The sequence below is a fragment of the Nycticebus coucang genome, chromosome 6 (genome assembly GCF_027406575.1).
Source record: "Nycticebus coucang isolate mNycCou1 chromosome 6, mNycCou1.pri, whole genome shotgun sequence".
Classification (NCBI taxonomy): domain Eukaryota; kingdom Metazoa; phylum Chordata; class Mammalia; order Primates; family Lorisidae; genus Nycticebus; species Nycticebus coucang.
In genome coordinates this window covers 84,665,128-84,688,357 of record NC_069785.1, presented here as the reverse complement: position 1 = coordinate 84,688,357, position 23,230 = coordinate 84,665,128, and the positions used below count along the sequence as shown (strand labels likewise).

General features: G+C 38.5%; 1 protein-coding gene across 1 annotated transcript in view; it reads left to right on the top strand.

Annotated features, from left to right (window-relative positions):
- LOC128588745 (ankyrin repeat domain-containing protein 62-like) overlaps positions 1–23,230 on the top strand; it is a 108,676-nt gene that overhangs the window by 61,782 nt on the left and 23,664 nt on the right. The window contains exons 22-23 of the mRNA XM_053595574.1: positions 21,040–21,048; positions 22,278–23,192. Of these exons, the coding sequence (XP_053451549.1) occupies positions 21,040–21,048; positions 22,278–23,192 (924 nt within the window). The remainder of the gene's footprint in view (positions 1–21,039; positions 21,049–22,277; positions 23,193–23,230) is intronic.

The following is a 23,230-nucleotide window of genomic DNA, read 5'->3' as shown; positions in this document are numbered from 1 at the left end:
CGGCGGCCCAACAGAAAGTCTTAAATTTGTTAAGCAGGTCCCAAGTTGCGATCACTAGTATAAAAGATATACATATCTAAGTAATAAAACATCACTTTTTTATTTTTTTATAATAAAAGTAAAAGGAAAGTGGACAACATAAAACTAGTGGGATATTTGACCTTGTGTTTGAGAACTTAATGCATCAACATCTGGCTCGATGGAAGCCTTTGCAATTCTCAGTGAGTTCTCAAGGTGATCATCAGATATTTTGGTTCTAAGTTTACTCTTACTGTGCTTCATTCCTGAAAATAGTTGCTCACAAATGTAGGTGCTTCCAAAGAACGATTGACATGAATAAGCTCTGAGTCTGAAGTGAGGGCTATTTGTCTGTAAAGACAGGATGTATAAAAGTCCAGATTGCAGCTCTGTGCATTGCATTTGAAAATTTGCAGCTAACATATTTATGTCAATTGAAAATTGAGTTGCAAGTGCATCAAAATATTATTTTCTCAGAAATCTTGAAATCTGTTTCCAAATTCTTGTGTCAAATCAAAAAGCAAGGCTATATCTTTTTTGCTCTTCATGGGACTCTGTTTAGCCAACCTATCGAAAAGCCTAAAATTGTGTGCCTTAACTTGACTTGCCATAATTTCATTTTCATTTGGAATGCCATTGTGGTTTGAAACATTGTATCAGTAAGCTGGTTCTCACCTGAAGGCGCTTGATAAACTGATTTAAACTGATGGTTGAAATCTAGCCATTCAATCTACTAAAACTGGTAAATCTAGAAATCTGTTTTTACCATCAAGTTCTAGCACAAATTTCATTTTGGATACCACAAACAACTTGAGGACATGTGGCAAATCATGAATTCTTTTTAGCATTTGGCCTTGACTTAGCCATCTTCTGTCCAAAAAGTAAATGATGTTATGTCTTTATTCATGTGACACTGCAGTATGACATTGTCGTCTGCCAAGTTTATGCTCAAGAACTATGCAATCCACTTTCACAAAAAAAAAAATCACAAAGAAACTCATAATGTTTTAAGTAAGTTTATAGTTTTGTGTTTATAAACCATTCATGTTCATAGCTGCATTCATAACCATTCGAGGCCGCATGCAGCCTGCTGGCAGTGGGTTTGAGACTCCTGAGTTTTAGCAAGATATGCAAAGATTTAAGAATGAAGCAAGTCGATTTCCTGGCTGTGGGGAAAGAAACAATTCAAGTTTTAAAAGATGTAGGGGTTCACTTGCTACAACTCTTTGCTTTTTCCTGCATCAATTCTCTGATCTAGTCTGATTATCTTCTTATGAACATTTCATCTGTAAAACAAGGTTCTCTAAATATGTCATTGTGCTTAGAAATAGCTGATTCCTGCTGTCTAAATGATAGAAATTCAGGAAAACATTCTCACAATCTCTGTTCTTTCATCACTCTTCCAAGTTGGATATGAACTGGAAAACTAATTTAGCCAAATTCCCCTATGACCTTCGGAAACAGGGTAAACTTTAAATAAATTGCTTAAAAATATAAGAAGCTCTGTTTTGTTTTGTTTTTCTATTTAACTAAACATATACTGCATTTATTTTAACAATGAAATGAAGATGCATTGGAAGGAAGTAGTGACTGGGAAGAGCTAGAAATATGTGTCTAGTCTTGAGAGTTCCAACAACTACTCCAAGCCAAGTGACTGTTTACTGTGTTTTGAGGTGTGCAAGTTCATCTGTTTATCACAAACTATGGGAACTTTTCATTCTATTATGGCCACTTTAAATAACCTCTGACAGTAAACATATCAATTTCTATATGTTTAAAAAGTCACTACTCTCAAATGTTTTGTTGAATCAGATGTTTGCATTATGATGTTTAATGAAGTACAGTAAGTTTGGGCATATATGATTTTATTTTATAAGCAGCATAAAAGGAAGTCATCCTCAGAAAAAAATTCAGGACTCAACTCCTAAATAGAAAGCTGAGTTCTGTACTTGGAGTTTTAAAGGTAGACAAAAATCTAGAGATACTCTGCTTTCAAAATAAAAGTAAAGGAGGCCTCTTATCCTCTACTAAGGCATTACAATAGTTGCCAAAGTCATAAAGAAGACAGGCGAGAGGCCTTCAGACATATGAAAAAATGCTCATCATCTTTATAATCATCAGAGAAATGCAAATCAAAACTACTTTGAGATATCATCTAACTCCAGTGAGACTAGCCAATATCACAAAATCTCAAGACCAAAGATGTTGGCATGGATGTGGAGAAAAGGGAACACTTCTGCACTGCTGGTAGGAATGCATATTAATACATTCCTTTTGGAAAGATATATGGAGAACACTTAGAGATCTAAAAATAGATCTGCCATTCAATCCTGTAATTCCTCTGCTGGGCATATACCCAGAAGACCAAAAACCACATCATAACAAAGATATTTGTACCAGAATCTTTATTGCAGACCTATTCATAATTGCTAAGTCATGGAAAAAGCCCAAGTGTCCATCGATCCACGAATGGATTAACAAATTGTGGTATATGTACACCATGGAATATTATGCAGCCTTGAAGAAAGATGGAGACTTTACCTCTTTCATGTTTACATGGATGGAGCTGGAACATATTCTTCTCAGTAAAGTGTCTCAAGAATGGAAGAAAAAATATCCAATGTATTCACCCCTACTATGAAATTAACTTAGGACCTTCACATGAAAGCTATAACCAAGTTACAACCTAAGAACAGGGGGAAGGGGGAAAGCGTGGGGAGGGAGGGGGGTGGTGGGTAGAGGGAGGGCGATTGAAAGGATCACACCTGTGGTGCATCTTACAAGGGTACATGTGAGCCTTGGCAAATGTGGAATGTAAATGTCTTGGCAAAGTAACTAAGAAAATGCCAGGAGGGCTATGTCAACTAATGAGATGAAAATGTGTCAAATATTCTATGAAACAAGTGTATGGTGCCCCATAATCATATTGATGTACACAGCTATGATTTAATAAAAAAAAAAAGAAAGAAAAGAAAACAAAAACAAAGTCATTGTTTTAATTTACCAGATTTATCTGATGAGTGAATCTGGTAATTTGTCTGCTGTGTGTTATGGAATCATGCTATGTGTTTTCGTGCCCTCAAGTGCTAGGACATCCACTTGAGGAGACTTAGAGGAATTCTTCGCCTTGTTTGGCTTTACTCCGTTACTGGTAGATGATGGCTCTGAGGCCGATAATCACTGTCCTGGATATCCTCCAGCTATAAAACTGGATGCTTATTGAATGCAGAATTGAGGAAACTTCTCATTTTTCAGAATGCTGCACTACCAACTCAGCAAACTTGCTGTGCTCCTTGTGGCAACCTTGGGTTCCCTACATGTCAGTGAGCACCTTCACTTTTTTGATATCCCAGGATCCAGATGAAAAAAGAATAATAAAAGACAGTGGTGAAAAGAATGGCTTAGAGCAAAAAGAGGGAGACCCACAGCACCATTCTCGCTCCACCTTGTTATTTAATGTAAGATCCACCTGGGAAAACCATATGACAACATGTTGTGTGTCTTTGTATTTTTATGCCTCTGATTCTGCCAGTGAAGAATGGATGGGTACAAACCCACAAAATTTAGAAGGGCCCTTTTTGATATTTTAGAAAGTTCTGTTTTATTCACTCAAATAGAAATGAAGTCGATTTGACAAAAATTTCAGTGATAAAATTATAAAAGATATGATCATATGTTATTTGATTTTATATACATAGTGATTAAGTTAAAGTAAACACAAAATATTTTTAATGACTAAAATCATGACAATTTAACTGGGCCAAGTGTTAAAATCAATGAAAAGCAAGAAACTTTCTTTCTGTTGATTAGAGTAATAATAGTCATCATTAGTATGAAACTTTCATTGAAGGTTGAAGAATGGAAGAAGGACAAAAGTAAAGAAGTGGAAATATCAAAAAGCCTGTGTGATGGTGATGCTGATGACAGTGACAGTGAGGCATCAATTCCACAAAAAAAGAGTGGAAAAGTTGGCAACCAGCATTTTGCTAGGAAAGAGAATGAAGAGTCCGATAGGTAAGCCTATAGCAATATTTAACAATAGATCATTGTTTTGTACTAAAAAAACATAATTTTTTAGACTATTAAGTATTTATTTATTTAATTAAATCATAGTTGTGTACATTAACGCGTTCATGGGGTACAATGTGCTGGTTTTATATACAATTTGATTGGGCTAATGCCATGCCTCATCATTAGAAAAATGGAAACATGTAAAAATAAAAACAGAAAATACAATTTTTCCATCCATATTGATATTTTATAGAAAAAATAATAACAAATGTTGGGAAATCAGAGGAAAAATGTATACTGCTGGCAAATGAACTAGAGAAATACTCGTTGAGGGGTAATTTGGCAGTGTGCATCAGAATTCCAAATGTGTCATTCCTTCAACATAACAGCTTCACTTCTGGGGCTATACAGGATAATGTTACATGTGTAAACACACACAAAAATGTATTAAGTTTGTGAATGCATCCTAAAAAAAAGTGCTACATGCCTCATTGCTGAATATCTCTATGGTCACCTTCGAGGTACTTCCCTTGGGAAGCTATATGCACTGATGCCAACAGGTAGTACACCCTTCAAAGGAAATTTGGAACTCTTTGTCTGGAATGGCCATCAGAGATGTCATCATACAAGGTCTGACAAATAAGTTCACCAGCTCATCTTAGAAAAAGTGCTGCTTACTTCATTGCTGAATATCATTACAGTCACCTTCAAATGACTCCCTGAGCCATTTGGTGACCATGGTGACATTCAGCAGTGAAGTGTGCAGCACTTTTTCTGGGATGAGTTGGTGAAGTTACTTGTCAGACCTCGTATCATGACAACTGGTGGCCATTCCACAACATTACTTTGAAGGGTGGAGTAAGTGCTGGTGGTCAGTACATAGCTTCCCAGGAAGTGTACCTCAAAGGTGACCATGGTGAAATTCAGCAGTGAGGTATGTGACACTTTTTCTAGGATCAGTTAGGGAAATTAATTGTCCAAACTTGTGTACAAAATGCATATAACATATTAAAGATGCACATATAATGCACTTATGTTCAGAATATTTATTATAGCATTAGCATATAAAAAATTTGGAGATAGTCTAAATATCCATTAATAAAAAATTTAAATTGTCATACCCATAACATAACGGGGCATGCAACCATTGTTTAAAAATGAAGTTAGATCTATAGTGTACTCATAGTTCACAATTAAAGTTTATTTAAAGCATTTAGTTTTATATCAAGCACTTTTATTAGAATTCTTATAGTAGCTGCTGAGAAGCCAAAGGAAACTGCATGCTACCTTGTCACTCTACCTTGTTATCAACAAAATTGTTAGTTATTAAATTTGGGGGTTTTATTCCATGCATGAGTGTGCAAATGTGGAATTCTTTAATTAATCTGAATATTGCCAAGGGATTGCACATGGGTATCCGTATTTCATTGAAATACTTCAGGATTTTGGATAAAACTTACTACAATACATCAAGGGATTTTTGAAGTACTAAACCTGGAGTTGTTCACCTTTTTTGTAAAGAGCCAGACAGTAAATATTTTAGGCGTTGTAAACCATAAGGTCTCCACTGTAGTCCAAAGTCTGCTATAGATGGTAAGTGAACGGGTGTGTTCCAGTGGCGCTTTGCTCACTCAGACAGAATGTGGCTTTATTTGGCCCACAGCCTCTTGGTAAGCCTGGTAAGCCCTGTGCTGAACCCACGGTGCTGCCAAGGCAGCAGGTCTGACTTTGAAGAGCATCTCACAAACGTACCACCATCCTTCCTTCTGAGATAATGGATTTCGGTATAGTATACACCATAGCATATTTTTCAACAGTGTCATCATGTTATATAATTTCAAAAAATCAAATTTCAGTGTAAGATTCTTTTCTAGATATCTCTCCTTTGATTCCTATTATAGAATTCAGTAATAGAATATGATTAATCACTTTGTATATTGAGAAGTATATATGTACATCCTAGAGTTGGGTGATTTTCTCAAAGAAGAAATGTATTGCCCCCAAATTTTTAGTGTCTTTTGGGTCTTCATTGATAAGTATGAGCAAAATGATAATAGGCTTAATAATACAGAAATATTCAAGGGGGATTTTAGCTGTACAGTTTTATAAATGTATTGTGTAATACCTTGGTCTGGCATTTTTAATGCCTTATGAATATAATTTTAAAATATTTAACATATTAATATATGCTACATAAATCTTATTAACATAACCACCTGTGGGAGCATGACACGCTGGTGGACATACAGAGGTGTTCAACACAAGGAATCAGGCCTGCTGTACTCACACGTACACATGATACATGTCCAGTCTGTGAAGCTTAAGTCAACTTTCAGAAGGTGGTCAGTCTCTGGAGGTGCTACTGTATAAGATTGAAAAATACAGCCACACCTACAATGCATCTTACAAGGGTACATGTGAAAATTACAAAATGCAGAATATAAATGTGTTAATACAATAACTAAGAAAAAGCCAGAAAGGCTATGTTAACCAGTGTGATGAAAATATTTCAAATTGTATATAAAACCAGCGCATGGTACCCCATGATTGCATTAATGTACACAGCTATGATTTAATAAAAAAAAAAAAAAAGAAAGAAAAATACAGCCAAACGTGAAGAAAATTAGATCATCTGCGAACATGCTACTCAGTGTTGATATCTTTGGAAGAACTGTCTGTTCCCACAGACTCAAGTCTCCACTCACCTTGAGCTCTTGCTAGTAATACTCCTTCCACTACTCCCAAATGGCTTGTCTCAAGGTTACCACTGATTTTCACTTTGATAAATCTAGACATTATTTCATAGACCCCATTTTTATTGAACCTATCAGCAATATTTGACTCAGTAGAAAAAAAAATGTCTCGTCCATAATCTTTTGTTACTTGGCTTTTGGGGTATCATTCTAAAACCCGGCTTTTCCTGCTGTCTTCCTGGCACTCCCATCCTAGCCTGGATTGCCTGCTTCTCCTCATCCCACATCTCTTAAATATGGAAATGTCCCAGGGCTCAGTCTTCAGTCTCCTTTGTCATGACTTTTACTACTTCATATATGCTAATATTTTCCAAGTCCGAATCTCCAGTCCAGATCTCTCTCCAAAATTCCACACATGTACATCACACTTCCCATTGGACATCTCACTTTAGTTAGCTGTTGGGTATCTCAGAACTAATAGGTCCAAAACTGAGCTACTGATTTTCTTCCTCAGACCTCCCCGTTTTCCATTTGCTCTGTCAAAAACATCGGTGTCGTCCTTGATTCATCTCTCCCTTATAGACTTGACAGCTAATCTGGCAACAAGTCTTCTCAGGTTTACTGTCAAAATATATCCAGAAGCCAGTCATACCTTCCATGTCCAAGCCACCACCTGTCTCAATGAGTATAATGAACTGCTAATTGGACTTTTTTCTTCTTAACACCTTTTCCATCAATTCTTAACCCAGTGGAGCTGGTAAGGAATAGGCCAGATGGTGTCCTTCCTCTGCTCACACCTCCTAGTTGCGTCCCTTTCACTCAGAGTATGTGCCGAGGTTCTTCCAAGGACCTCAGAGGCACTATGTGATGTGACCATGTCATCTCTTTGACTTGCCTCCCAGAACTTCTTACTGCTCCTTACACACTCTAGGCCCAGGACAGTCATTGGCAGGTCCCTCTGTCTGGAAGGCATTTCCCTCAGACACCCTCCTGACTTGCTCCTTCTCTTCCCTACGTCCATCACTCCTCCTCAGCCTGCTGTACCCATCACGTTTCCTCAGACTCCTATGTCCATCAGTCCTCCTCATCCTGCTACATCCATCACACCTCCTCATCCTGCTACGTCCATCACTCCTCCTCATCCAGCTATGTCCATCACTCCGCCTCATCCTGTTATGTCCATCGCTCCTCCTCATCCTGCTATGTCCATCGCTCCGCCTCATCCTGTTATGTCCATCACTTCTCCTCATCCTGTTATGTCCATCACTCTGCCTCATCCTTCTATGTCCATCACTCCTCCTTATCCTTCTATGTCCATCACTCCTCCTCATCCTGTTATGTCCGTCACTCCTCCTTATCCTTCCATGTCCATCACTCCTCCTCATCCTGCTATGTCCATCACTCCTCCTTATCCTTCCATGTCCATCACTCCTCCTCATCCTGCTATATCCATCACTCCTCCTTATCCTTCTATGTCCATCACTCCTCCTTATCCTTCTATGTCCATCACTCCTCCTCTACCTGATATGTCCATCGCTCCTCCTCATCCTGCTACGTCCATCACTCCTCCTCATCCAGCTATGTCCATCACTCCGCCTCATCCTGTTATGTCCATCGCTCCTCCTCATCCTGCTATGTCCATCGCTCCGCCTCATCCTGTTATGTCCATCACTTCTCCTCATCCTGTTATGTCCATCACTTCTCCTCATCCTGTTATGTCCATCACTCCTCCTCATCCTGTTATGTCCATCCCTCCTCCTCATCCTACTATGTCCATCGCTCCGCCTCATCCTGTTATGTCCATCACTTCTCCTCATCCTGTTATGTCCATCACTCCTCCTCATCCTGTTATGTCCATCACTCCTCCTCATCCTGCTATGTCCATCACTCCGCCTCATCCTGTTATGTCCATCACTCCTCCTCATCCTGCTATGTCCATCACTCCTCCTCGTCTTGCTATGTCCATCACTCCTTCCCTGCTTCTTCAGTTTTTCTCCTTTGGCAAACATAAACCTTTCGTGTCTTTATTGTTTTGTGTGTTTACTTTACTTTTCATGGATAGGTTTCTTGTCTGTTCACTGCCTTACCCCCAGTGACTAGAAAAGAGCCTAACTCATAGTAAGTAACCAATTGATAAATATTCATTAATATTTATGGAGTGAATGGAGTTCATCCTGTTTTATTATTTTAGACTTTAGGCTGATTTTCACCGATGAAATGGTTTCACATGGGTTCGTGCTGACAATTTTACCTGGCCACCATGTACACTTTGGGGCATTTGGTTGGCTCTTTCTAATACTATTACATTAATTATCTTCATTTAGAGAGAAAAGCCCTATACTGTGGTTACTCGTTATTTATTCCTATGCCAATAGTTATGGTAGTTTTAATTATGGTAAGATGGATCAAGGGAATTAAAATCTTCATTTGAATTTTATTAATTAATATAAAAGTATTAGAGTGGCATATAAGAATAGACTTTAAAACTTCTTCCCAAAGGATTATGAACTTTTAGTATCTGAAATTAAACACATGTTTGGAATGTCCTTCTTCCTGCAGTAGGAGAGTTGTGCTGGTCAGTCACAGTCTATGTGACAGAGCAGCTGCTGATCTCACCTGGGTCTTAAAAAAGAATGGAGTTTAAGAGCTGTCAGAGGTTCAGAGGCAAGAGGTGGCTGCTTTGAGTAGCAAGGTTGTTAGAATGAGATTGTTGTTGTTCATTGGCTGTCACTCCCAGGTACATGTATTAGAGTGAGCTTGTCTGTGATCCGCTGTCTTTCAAAAACAAGCGCCAGAAGTTGATAGGTTTTTGAGTGAGGCCAGTGGTCACTGAGTGACCAATTACATTTATAACTGATTCTGGGTGCACCCCTGCTGCCATGACTGGAGGTCAGTCCTTTCTGAAGTTGCAGGCAACTGTAACCAGATATTTTCTATTTAAAAGTTTCCTCCCATCAACTATGTTCAAAATGAAAGCTATCTTTTATTCTTGAATTGGAGACTTATTATTAAAGTTTAGATTAAGAGAAATTGCTTAATAATTGCTTTTAGGAAGATCTCCCTCAAAAAAAAAAAAAAAGATGGTTAGTCTTAACCAAAAGAAGTGTCTACCTAATATTTTTAAATAAAGAGTTTTTTTTTGTTTTTTTGTTTTTTTGTTTATTTTGTATTTTTAGGATCTCATGTTCACTCTTAACATAATAATCTCTTGTGGGAAATTTCAATCTCTATAAATGTATGTAGGTACATGATGGAGATATTCTTACACATCTTTTTACTCTACAGAAATATAATTACAATTTTCTGGTAAAACCAGAATCTGAGGATTGGATACTAGGCTCAATGTGTATAAAAATGACTAAGCTATTTTCTTTTCAAAGAAAATCATAAGTAATCACAAAACTGCTGTCCTGAAATGTGTTTTATGACATATATGCATTTCAAAAGGTTGTATTTTCTTTTTTATTATTTTTATTGTCTTTTGTACATACCTCATAAATACATTTATGCCCATTTCAGTGTGTTGATTATTTGTACAAATTGGAGTGCTTACATCATACTAATCAGCTTAGCTTTCATCTCATTTACCCAATTATAGCATTAGGACATTTCTGTTCTACACATGATAGAACCAACTTGTATTTGCCATGTGCTTCATAGTTGTGGTCCCCCTACTATCCCCTACTACCCTTCCCACTCCCTCCCCATCCCTCGCCCTCCCCTTCACTCCTTCATCATAGACTAAAGTTGTGTTTCATATTTCATATGCAAGTGTGAGTTATTATAAATTGGTTTCACAGTAGTACTGAGTACATTTCCGTCTTTCCTTTTGCATTGTCAGTGCAGCATGCTATTCTAAAAACTTAATTTAAGTTAAACATTCTCTGTTCTAAACACAAAGAGAAAATTATAGAATAGAGCACAAATCTAATCATGACTCCCATGTGTAAGAGACATTGCTGGTAGGTGGTGAGCTCCAGACTTTTGGTGGAGCATTTAAGTTCCGTGGATCATTCGTGCTCACAGTTTTCTTCCATGTTTTTTACACTTTTCAAGTCCCAAGGAAATGCCTGGTTGTCATCTGCCTCATCTGTGGCTCAGTTCTGTTGTCTAAGTAGAGTGATGCTTTCCTTGTATTTGGAGAGACTTTTTCCTAGATCAACACTTATGTAGCCAATTGCCTTTTAACTATACATTTACCTATTTTTCAAAGCAGGGAATATTCATTTCTTTGCATGTTGTTTTGTACTCCGTAACTGTTTCTTGAATTACTAAATGAGTACGTGTGGAAAGTTACAAAATTTTTTGTTCCTTGTCAGTAGAATCATTAGAAAACATTTTCTTTTTATGCATTTCTAAAGTAGTGGTCCTGTCTTGCCCATGAAGGAAGTAAGGAAAAACAAAAAGGAAAAATGGAACTCAAAAGAATCTGAGATGACACCAGTGCTTGAGGAGGCTAACTTGCTAACTAGTGATCTGCTCCAAAGGAATGATGACTGCAGGTTAAGTGAAGGAAGGTAAAGCCATCAAGTACTTTATTTCCCTGTGAAGGAATGTGAAGAGTGCTTACTTTTTCTGATACTAGAGTAGTATGGTCTGCCAAAGCTAGAGAATTCTTGACTATATCAGTTCTGCTGAAAAGTTAATTGAGATAAGGATTAATTAATTTAAAAAGAAGCAGTTTTAATGAATATTCATCACGGAACACTGGCTGCAGTGAATACACATAAAAAACTCTTAGAGAATTTGTTCTGGGAGAGTCAATAGAGAAATGAGGGATAAGTTGAAAAAGAAAAGAAAAATGGGGATTCAAAGCAGTTTTATCCTTGTCTCATTTTAAAATAAATGTTTTTTGAGTGTGTTTGTAAGAAAAGAAACACATAAGAACATGCTTATGAAATTTAGGTTTTTTGCTTGTCTAAGCATTAGAAATTTTGATACTTTATATTTTAAAGATACATAGTAAAATAATTGTCTTTAGAAGTTCTTTTCATATATTGTTTTTTGGTAAGAGGGTATTCTTTCAGAATCGGTTCTGATGTGGAATATTTGAATGTACTTGAACATGCTGATGATAACTTGAAGTTAAAATATCATAAGTAGGTTTTTAAATGATGTAATAATAAACATACATACACTCATCATTCTTCGATGATTGTACGGATCACCTATTTCTGATGGTAGCACCACAGAGAGCTATAATTTAGTAAGGTACTAAAATATTAGGTATATCAACTTCATTGGAGAAAGGAAGGAATTCATTTATGTCCAGTGGAAATGCAGGCTATTTACAATCTATTGCAAATTATTACTTTTGGATTATAAAATTCTAAAGTGTAAAAAACATGTTCCCATGGGTCACGGTGTCATTGACATGCCTTGTGTGCTCAATAAGTTATTTGTTGAACACATGACTAGACAATTGAATAGATGAACAATGATTTCTTTAGAAAAAAAAAGAACGTTTAATTTCTTAGGAAGTAATTTTCCACAATTGCCTAAAAATAAAGTCTTCTTATTTTAATAAAAAGCATTTTCAAGTTTCAGAAATAATAACTTATAGCCAGAAGTGGAATGATTATATGGATTTATCAGCTATCATATCCCTTAAACACAATTGAAAATAAATATCACTTTCAGAGTGTGTTGTGAAACGCATGTTGTGGAGCTTGAATTCTTGGTTTTGACCAGCTGATGGGCTTGGACAAGTTACTTTGCCTGTCTGTGCCTTTTTCCTTCCTTTATAAAATACCTAATGTACTACCTTCCTCAGAGAATGTTTGCCGCTAGTAAATGAGTTTAACCTGTGCCCAGTGCTTTGAAGAATCTTGGAAATGCTGATTCCTGTCATCGTTATGAATGGGTTTCTCCTATATAAGGAGTTAAGTAGTGTTCTTCCAAAGAGATTTTAGTTCCAGAAAAGCCTGTGGTGATTGAAAATAAATGAATAAATAAATAATTAACCTGGTATATTTCTTGCTATCAAATAATGGAACTAACATGATTTTTCTTTTGACTATCAGAAAGCTGAATGTTGTAAATGTAATTCTTTGCTTTGTTATTAGTACCAGGAGTCACTTTCTAGTTAACTCTAAATGACCTGTCTGCAGTTGGTCACTTGTAAATTTGCTGAATAATTTCCACTATTATTTTTCATATTTACCTGAATGACTAGTAACATAAACTTACCAATTAGCAGGATGTTCTTTCCTGTCTGCTTTTCAAGTATATATGTCCCTTAAAGGAGACTGAAATGAAATTGAAAACCTGATAATCATTCAGGAAAAACATTTAAGAACATGGAAATGTTATTAGGGTAATAAAATAAGAGAAGAGCCAGATGATAAGAGAAACTTTTCATTTCCTAACAATATAAGTTTAAGATAAGTATATTTAACTGCAGATTATCCTTAGAAGAAGCAAAAGAGAAGAGAACAAACGCTGACATAGTCTGTGACAAACTGAGGGGAAAGTTAAGAACAATGAAAAAGCAGTATATGAAAGAAGTTAAAATCAACCAACAGCTCGAACAGACTCTGAGAGCACAAGATGTGGAAGTGAAGAGTCTCCAAAATATTTTGAATGAGGTAAATTAATCTTTGATAACAATCTCATATTTCTAATTTTGTTACATCAATATCACATGTATTATCTATTCCATTTCATATACAGGGTGGTCATAAAGCCCATGTGTGATTTTAGATTGCACATGATTTTAAATCGCACACAGACTTTATGACCACCTGTATGTGTTATTTATGTCTCAAATAAAATCAGGAAGGTTACTTCATCTTAAAATGAGCTGACACTTACCACAAAAATTACTTAGTCTAAATCTTGGCCTCTAAGTTGTATTTGATTTTTGTACGAAGAAATTTTGAAAATAATAGCATAATACATACTTACAGATAATTAATACGTATTTTGTTTCTAGTAAAATAATGCAATAAGATATTTCACATTTATAAATGTTTGACACACAAACAGGAATCAAAAGTTATTGCAATATCAAATAAGCTCCTAAACTCATAATTTTATAAGAATAGTCTTATAAAATTTATCATTACTGTTTTGAAACATAGGGACTTTTTATTTTTTTTTGATGGTTTTTTTGTCGTTTTTATTTATTTATTTATTTTTTTATTAAATCATAACTGTATACATTGATATGATCATGGGGCATCATACACTCGCTTCATAAACCATTTGACACATTTTTATCACAGTGGTTAACATAGCCTTTCTGGTGTTATCTCAGTTACTATGCCAAAACATTTACATTCTACATTTACCAAGTTTCGCAAATACCCCTGCAAGATGCACCACAGGTGTGATCCCACCGATCCCCCTCCCTCTACCCACCCCCCCTTCCCACTTCCCCCTATTGTTAAGTTGTAGCTGGGTTATAGCTTTCATGTGAGAGTCCCAAATTAGTTTCATAGTAGGGCTGTGTACATTGGGTACTTTTTCTTCCATTCTTGGGATACTTTACTAAGAAAATATGTTCCAGCTCCATCCATGTAAACATAAAAGAAGTACAGTCTCCATCTTCTTTAAGGCTGCATAGTATTCCATGGTATACATATACCACAATTTATTAATCCATTCGTGGATCGATGGGCACTTGGGCTTTTTCCATGACTTAGCTATTATGAATTGGGCTGCACTAAACATTCTGGTACAAATATCTTTGTTATATTGTGATTTTTGGTCTTCTGGGTATATGCCCAGCAAAGGAATTACAGGATTGAATGGCAGATCTATTTTTAGATCTCTGAGTGTTCTCCATATATCTTTCCAAAAGGAATGTATTAATTTGCATTCCCACCAGCAGTGCAGAAGTGTTCCCTTCTCTCTGCATCCACACCAACATCTCTGGTCTTGAGATTTTGTGATATAGGCTAGTCTCATTGGAGTTAGATGATATCTCAAAGTAGTTTTGATTTGCATTTCTCTGATGATTAAAGATGATGAGCATTTTTTCAAATGTCTGAAGGCCGTGCGCCTGTCTTCTTCAGAGAATTTTCTCTTCAAATCCCTTGCCCAGCCTGCGATGGGATCCCTTGTTTTTTTCTTGCTGATGCGTTTGAGTTCTCTGTGGATTCTGGTTATTAAACCTTTGTCAGAGATATACCCTGCAAATATCTTCTCCCATTCTGAGGGCTGTCTGCTTGCTCTGCTTACTGTGTTCTTAGCTGTGCAGAAGCTTTTTAGTTTGATCATGTCCCAGTAGTGTATTTTTGAAGCTGCTTCAATTGCCCGGGGGGTTATCCTCATGAAAAACTCACCCAGACCAATTTCTTCAAGGGTTTTCCCTGCATTCTCCTCTAGTATTTTTATAGTTCCATGTTTTAAGTTTAAATCTTTAATCCAATGAGAGTCTATCTTAGTTAAAGGTGAAAGGTGTGGGTCCAATTTCAGTCTTCTGCAGGTTGCCAGCCAGTTCTCCCAGCACCATTTGTTAAATAGGGAATCTTTTCCCCACTGAATGTTTTTAATTGGCTTGTCAAAAATCAAATAGCGGTAAGTAGCTGGATTCATCTCTTGGTTCTCTATTCTGTTCCAGATATCTACTTCTCTGTTTTTGTGCCAATACCATGCTGTTTTGATCACTATCGATTTGTAGTAAAGTCTGAGGTCTGGTAGTGTGATTCCTCCTGTTTTGTTTTTATTTCTGAGTAATGTCTTGGCTATTCGAGGTTTTTTCTGATTCCATATAAAACGAAGTAATGTTTTTTCAAGATCTTTAAAATATGACAGTGGAGCTTTAATAGGGAGTGCGTTGAAATTATATATTGCTTTGGGTAGTATGGACATTATGATAATGTTGATTCTTCCCAGCCATGAGCATGGTATGTTTTTCTATTTGTTAACATTTTCAGCTATTTCTTTTCTTAGAGTTTCATAATTCTCTTTATAGAGATCTTTCACGTCTTTTGTTAGGTAAATTCCCAAATATTTCATCTTCTTTGGCACCACTGTGAATGGGATAGAGTCCTTAACTGCTTTTTCAATTTGACCTTTGTTGGTGTATATAAAGGCTACCGATTTATGAGTGTTGATTTTGTAACCTGAGACACTGCTGTATTCCTTGATCACTTCTAGGAGTTTTGTAGTAGAGTCCCTAGTGTTTTCCAGATACACAATCATATCATCTGCGAAGAGCGAGAGTTTGATCTCTTCTGACCCTATATGGATACCCTTGATCGCCTTTTCTTCCCTAATTGCAGTGGCTAAAACTTCCATTACAATGTTGAAAAGCAAGGTAGACAATGGGCAGCCTTGTCTGGTTCCTGATCTGAGTGGAAATGATTCCAATTTAACTCCATTCAATATGATATTGGCTGTGGGTTTGCTGTAGATAGCCTCTATCAGTTTAAGAAAAGTCCCTTCTAGACCAATTTTCTTGAGTGTTCTGATCATGAATGGATGCTGGATATTATCAAAAGCTTTTTCTGCATCAATTGAGAGAATCATATGGTCTTTGTTTTTTAATTTGTTTATGTGCTGAATTACATTTATAGATTTACGTATATTGAACCAGCCTTGAGACCCTGGGATAAAACAACTTGGTCATGATGTATAATTTGTTTGATGTGTTGCTGGATTCTGTTTGTTAGGATCTTGTTGAATATTTTTGCATCTATATTCATTAGTGATATTGGTCTATAATTTTCTTTTCTTGTTGGGTCTTTTCCTGGTTTGGGGATCAGGGTGATGTTTGCTTCATAGAACGTGTTGGGTAGTCTTCCTTCTTTTTCTACATTTTGGAACAGGTTGAGTAATATAGGTACTAATTCCTCTTTAAAGGTTTGGTAAAATTCTGACGTGAAACCATCTGGTCCCGGGCTTTTCTTTTTAGGGAGGTTTTGTATAGTTGATGCTATTTCTGAACTTGATATGGGTCTGTTCAACATTTCCACTTTATTCTGGTGAAGTCTTGGAAGGTGGCGTGCTTCCAAGTATCGGTCTATTTCCTTCAGATTTTCATATTTCTGAGAATAAAGTTTCTTGTAATATTCATTAAGGATTTTTTTGATTTCTGATGAGTCTGTGGTTATTTCGTCTTTGTTGTTTCTGATTGATGATATTAGAGATTTTACTCTTTTTTTCCTGATTAGGTTGGCCAGAGGTTTATCTATTTTATTGACCTTTTCAAAAAAACCAACTTTTTGATTTATTGATCTGTTGTATTATTCTTTTGTTTTCAATTTCATTTATTTCTGCTCTAATTTTGGTTATTTCTTTTCTTCTACTGCGTTTGGGGTTGGAATGTTCTTCCTTTTCCAGTTGCGTGAGATGTCCCATTAAGTTGTTAACTTCCTCTCTTTCCGTTCTCTTGAGGAAGGCTTGCAGTGCTATAAATTTCCCTCTTAGAACTGCCTTTGCAGTGTCCAAGAGGTTCTGATAGTTTGTGTCTTCATTGTCGTTTTGTTCCAAAAAATTGGTGATTTCTTTCTTAATCTCATCTCTGACCCAGCTATTATTCAGCATAAGGTTATTTAACTTCTATGTTTTTGTATGGGTATGCAGATTCCTGTTGTTACTCAATTCAAGATTTATTCCATGATGGTCCGAGAAGATGCATGGAATAATTTCTATTCCTTTAAATTTACTGAGGTTAGACTTGTGATCTAAAATGTGGTCAATTTTGGAGTAAGTTCCGTGGGCTGATGAGAAGTATGTGTATTCAGTTTTGTTGGGATGAAATGTTCTGTAGATGTCTGCTAAATCTAAATATTGGATGGTTAGGTTTAAATCTAAGATTTCTTTGCTCAGCTTCTTTCTGGAGGATCGATCCAACACTGCCAAGGGAGTGTTGAAATCTCTGACGATTATGGAGCTGGAGGAAATCAAGTTACTCATGTCTGTTAGAGTTTCTCTTATAAATTGAGGTGCTATCTGGTCGGGTGCATAGATATTAATAATTGAGATCTCATCATATTGAGTATTACCCTTAACAAATATGCAGTGACCATTCTTGTCCTTCCTTACTTTTGATGGTTTAAAGCCTACTGTATCTGCAAATAAAATTGCAACACCTGCTTTTTTCTGATTACCATTTGCCTGAAATATGGATGACCATCCTTTCACCCTGAGTCTGTATTTGTCTTTTAAGTTGAGATGTGACTCTTGTATGCAACAAATATCTGGCTTGAGTTTTTGTATCCAGTCAGCTAACCTATGTCTCTTTAGAGGACAGTTTAAGCCATTCACATTGATGGAGAGTATTGATAAGTCTGGTGGAATTTTGGGTATCGAGTTTTTCAAAGGTCCAGTGGACATTTTTAATCCTTTCGCCAGTGTGGAAGTTGGAGTTTGATCCGAAGTTTCTGAGTGAGTTTACTTTTGTGGTATAGGATTGGGTTGGTCATTGTGGAGGATAGGTCTGAGAACACCCTGAAGAGCTGGTTTACTTATGGCAAATTTTTTCAACATATGAATGTCATTGAAGTATTTAATTTCTCCATCATAAATGAAACTCAGTTTAGCTGGATACAAGATCCTGGGTTGAAAGTTTTTTTGCTTTAGGAGATTAAAAGTTGATGACCAGACTCTTCTTGCTTGAAAAGTTTCAGCAGAGAGATCTGCAGTTATTCTAATATTCTTACCTTTGTACGTTATAGTTTTCTTTCACCGGGCTGCTTTGAAAATGTTCTCTTTCATGTTAACTTTAGTGAAGCTAATTATGATATGTCTGGGGCATGACTTATTGGGGTTGAATCGTGCTGGTGTTCTGAAGCTGTCTGCTATCTGAATTTCAGATTCTCTAGGCATGTCTGGAATATTTTCTTTCATAATTTCATGCAGAAGGGCCTCCGTGCCCTCAGAGGCGACTTCATCATTCTCAGAAATTCCTATAATCCTTATGTTGCTTTTTTTCGAATTATCTGAGAGTTCTCTGAGTGAGTGATCCGTTTTTGCTCTCCATTTCTCTTCCTCTTTGAGAGATTGGGAGCGTTCGAAGACTTTATCTTCAATGTCAGAAATCCTTTCTTCTGCTTGCTCCTTTCTGTTACTGAGGGATTCTACTGTATTTTTCATATCTTTGAGAGCTGTAAGCTCTTGCTTCAGTGTGTCTAAGTCTTTGGTGGTTTTGTCTTTAAATTCATTAAATTCTTGAGACAATTTTTGAATTTCTCCTCGAATTCCTAATTCCATTTTATTAATCTTGTCTGCAATCCAAATTCTGGATTCGATTTCTGACATCTCAGCCAGTTGTTTATGAATGGGATCTTCAATCACATCTGCCGTATCTTTTCTTGGGGGGGTTGATTATTCTGGTTATTCATGTTACCAGAGTTTTTCCACTGATTCCGCCCCATGGTTATTTTACTCCCTTTGGTTTTTCCCCTGGGGTTTTATCAAGGGCCCGTACAGTGTTGTGGCCTGAGAAACTGGGGCCCTGTCTGGTGTGGTGGAGCAAAGTGGTTCTGTCTTGCTTTCAGCTGGTTTCTGTTCGATCCTATTGCAACTTCTACTCTGGCTTGAAGTCTCAGCTGTGTGGAAAAATCAGCAATTAAGTCACCCCGCCCGCCCACCTCTGGCCCCAGTTGGAAAAGGAGAATCAAACCTTCCTACAATCGCACACCCAGGGCACCGCCTGAAAAGTCCTCAGTCTATTAGCCCAGTTCAAAAGGTCCAAATCAGCTGTCTCAATAGGCACTTGTTTCGGGTGGGAGAGTTCAAGAGGTCTCTGGGAACTGGATCACAGGGGCCTGGTGACTCCTCTGACACGGTTCACCCCAGTGCAGCGTGGAGTCAGGAGGAGCCACCCAGCAAACAGAGCAGTCTAGTAAGGTTGACGTCTCCTTCCCCACTTTGCCCCTCCGTCGGACCCAGTCACTGGTATCTCTGCAGATGGCTAACCGAGTTGCCTGCAGTGAACATACACTCCAGGGGTTTGCACCTGCCTGAATCACAAGGAAGTCTGCCAAGCCCCCACAGACTGCCGCTATCTAGCAGGAGGAGATGGGGCCTGACATCTTTGAGTGTTTGATGCAGGTGATGGGAAGGAGGTGTTCACTCAGGCTTAGCCCCGTCCCTGATGGATGCTGGTAACAGAACAGAATAGAACAGACAACTTTGCGGGGTTCTGTCTCTGTTCCTGTTGAAATCGCCTACAGAAGACGGGCTGTTTTGAGTTCAAACATCTTTGCTGCTGGAGGAGATTTGTGTTCGAACACCTCTCTGGGTCGGCCCCGCCCTGGAAGCTTCCCGGGTTTGTGAGCCGTGTCAGGAAATCCCCCGCACACCGGTGGCCTCCTCTGGTTGCCCAGGGAGACAGGGGGTGTGGCCTCAGAATATCCAGAAGTGGGCATTCTGCCGTTAAAGAAAAAACGGCTGTTGATCTACCTCCAGGGAACTGCTGCTCTGGTGTGGGCACTCAGGCGACCCTTTTCTCCTCTGTCCCGCGCCCCAGAGTCAGCACTGAGCAGCCGCAGTTTGTGCTGGGTCCACACCCCTCAAGAGATCCCCCAAGAATCAGAACTCTTGGGGGATGGGCCCCCAGCCCCCGATTGGGAGTGGGGCGGGGAAGCTAGAGTTTCATTCAGTTTTACCCAACACTACGGCCCGGGGAGGGCTCCTGCACTGCACCGCAGGGAAGTGCCGCCAAGGCTTGATTTCCCCTCAGCAGAGTGCCCTCTCTTCGCTCACGTGTCCCAGAGTCAGCACTGACCTGGCGTAGCTCAGGCACTGTGCATTCCCCTTGAGAATTCACCCAAGGATCCGAACTCCTGGGGGATAGGCCCTCAGACCCCGAGTGAGAGTAGGGGCTCTCAGCTCTCAGCGGGGAAGCTAGAGTCTTATTCAGTCGTGTGCCTGCCCCGTAATGTTGCCCGGGGAGGGTTGCTGCACTGCACCGCAGTTAAGTGCCACCGAGGCGTGACTCCCCTTCAGCCCGGTGCCCTCTCCTCACTCGCGCGCCTCAGAGTCAATGCTGACCAGTCACAACTCGGGGACTGTCCACTCCCCTTGAGAAATCACCCAAGGATCCGAACTCCTGGGGGATGGGCCCTCAGACCCCGAGTGAGAGTAGGGGCTCTCAGCTCTCAGTGGGGAAGCTAGAGTCTTATTCAGTCTTGTGCCCGGGGAGGGTTGCTGCACGGTACTGCAGGGAAGTGCCGCCGAGGCATGACTCCCCTTCAGCCTGGTGCCCTCTCCTCACTTGCGCGCCTCAGAGTCAATGCTGACCAGTCGCAACTCGGGGACTGTCCACTCCCCTTGAGAAATCACCCAAGGATCCGAATTCCTGGGGGACAGGCCTCCAGACCTCAGTGAGTGGGAGGGAATGCTGGGAGGGTTGCCGGCGAAGGATTCCCAAAGTTTTATTCAGTTTTATGCCCGGCAGGAGAATGCCACGGCACCCCAGTATGGGAGGTAGGTCCAGTTTTTAGAAGGTCTCTCCCTGGAGTGTAGTGGGAGGGCCTTTAATTTCTGCCCGCTTGTTCAATTGTGGGGCTCTTGAGCCGGTCTCATGGGGGAGGGGGACTCCCGTCCGCTTGGTGGTGGATTTTGTACCTTTTGTTTGCGTCCTTGTGATCACAGCTTGCCTCAGCGGTGTTGATGTGCGTTCTTCAACCTTGTCTCTTGGTGAGGCTCAAGTCCACCAGGATACTTACTAAATTCCTGTCCCTTAACTCTCCTTCTGGACGGGAGCCTCTGTTGAAAGCTGGCTTCAGTCCGCCATCTTGTCTCCCTCCATAGGGACTCTTTAATTGTGATTCGGTAGAGAAGCTCTAGTAGAGGTAGAGTCAGGAGATTTGGGAGAAAATCTTCAGATTGTTTATATTTTTATCCACTCCTTTTCAGAATTGTGATAACTAAACACATTTGTGGCTGTATGTAGAAATGATTAAATACAATGTCAGACTTATCACTTATCAATAAATGTAATACTTATCACTGACCACAAAAATTTAGAAAATTAGAAAATATATAGATTATTCTCAGAGGAAAAAGGGTAGTCATAAAACTGGGGGAGATCATGACTAGCCTGAGCAAAAGCAAGACCCCATCTCTAAAAAAAAAAAAAAAAATGACTATCATAGCAGTAGTCCCAGCTGCTGGGGAGACTGATTCAACAAGATCACTTGAGCCTCAGAGTTTGAGGTTTCTGTGACCTATGATACCCTGGAGAAACTTGGAGAAATTTCATTTGTCCAAACATGCAAAATGAAGACTCTTACCATGGGATGGTGTGTAGGTTAGATATTAAAGTATTAAAGTGGGAAGCCAACTTTTTAATGTAGTCAAAGATATTAATTTTTTATGCCTTTGGGTTTGTAGTAATTCACAACTATCCTGATTCTGAGATTCTTAACAATTCTTTAATGGTTCCCTTTTTGCTTTCATGAGTTCTTTTTTTCAAATTTGTGAAGGTTTAGGAATTTATGGTTTGATTTTTTGATACGACTTTTTGTCCAGTTAGATATCCATTGACTACAATCTTTTTGTTGTCTGTATAAGTGATACTTTAATTTCAGAGAAAATAATATGTCGTTTTATTGAGTAGTACCTGAAAGTTTCCTTTGTTTTACTCATATTTCCCAGAGCGGCAAAAAAGAAAAAGATCTGTTGTGTGAAAATCGCCTGCTGCAGGATGAAATTGCCAGGCTAAGAATGGAAGTGGACACTATAAAAACACAGACTCAGGAACAGAAATTGGAATCTTCAGAGGACATTGAAACTATAAAATACCTTCGTAACAGCATAAAACTGAAGAGGGAAAGATTAGCAGAAATAATCTCTGACCACAGCAGACAGCTCAGGATGCTCAGTTCAGAGAACATGCTGCTAAAGTCTGAACTGGATTTTGAGAAACTAGAGAAGGAAAAACTGAAAACCGAAGTCCAGTCAAACCTTCACGAACTGTCTGCTGTTCTAAGTGATCTCCACCGAAGCCAGAAGTCACAAAAGGACTTGGAGTTCGCCTACCAGAAAGAAAGAGATGAGTGGTCTGTTGTAAAAGAAAATATGACATCTTACTCAAATATTCTCTTCCAAAAACTTGTTGAAGCTGAAAGAAAATTCAACAGCCTAGAAGTTGAGCTCTGTAACACAAAAGATATTCTCAGTCAAAAGACTTTGGCCTTAGAAGGTGTGCAAAGAGATCTCAGCCAAGCAGTGTGTGAAAAGAAGGAAATGGAGCTAAAGTATCACAATGAACAACGTAAAATGCATACATACCTTGCAGAGGAGGAACTGGCAGAGGAGCGATTAGCTCAGCTGCGAAGCAGAAATACGGAGCTTCAGCAGCAACTCAGTCATGCTCAGGACGAAGCTGATAATAAAGAAAAAACCATGATGGCTATGCAGACCCAATTTCGGGCTTCTGTAAAACAACTTCAAGCTGAGAGTAAATGCCAAAGACTTCTGCTAGAAGCAAGAAATAAAGAGTTAACCAATAAATGCAGTCATTTAAAAGAAAAGCAGAAGCGATATAAAACAGAAAGGGCAGAAAGAGAAGTAAGTATCAAGAAAGATAAATATTTCTACATTCCTTA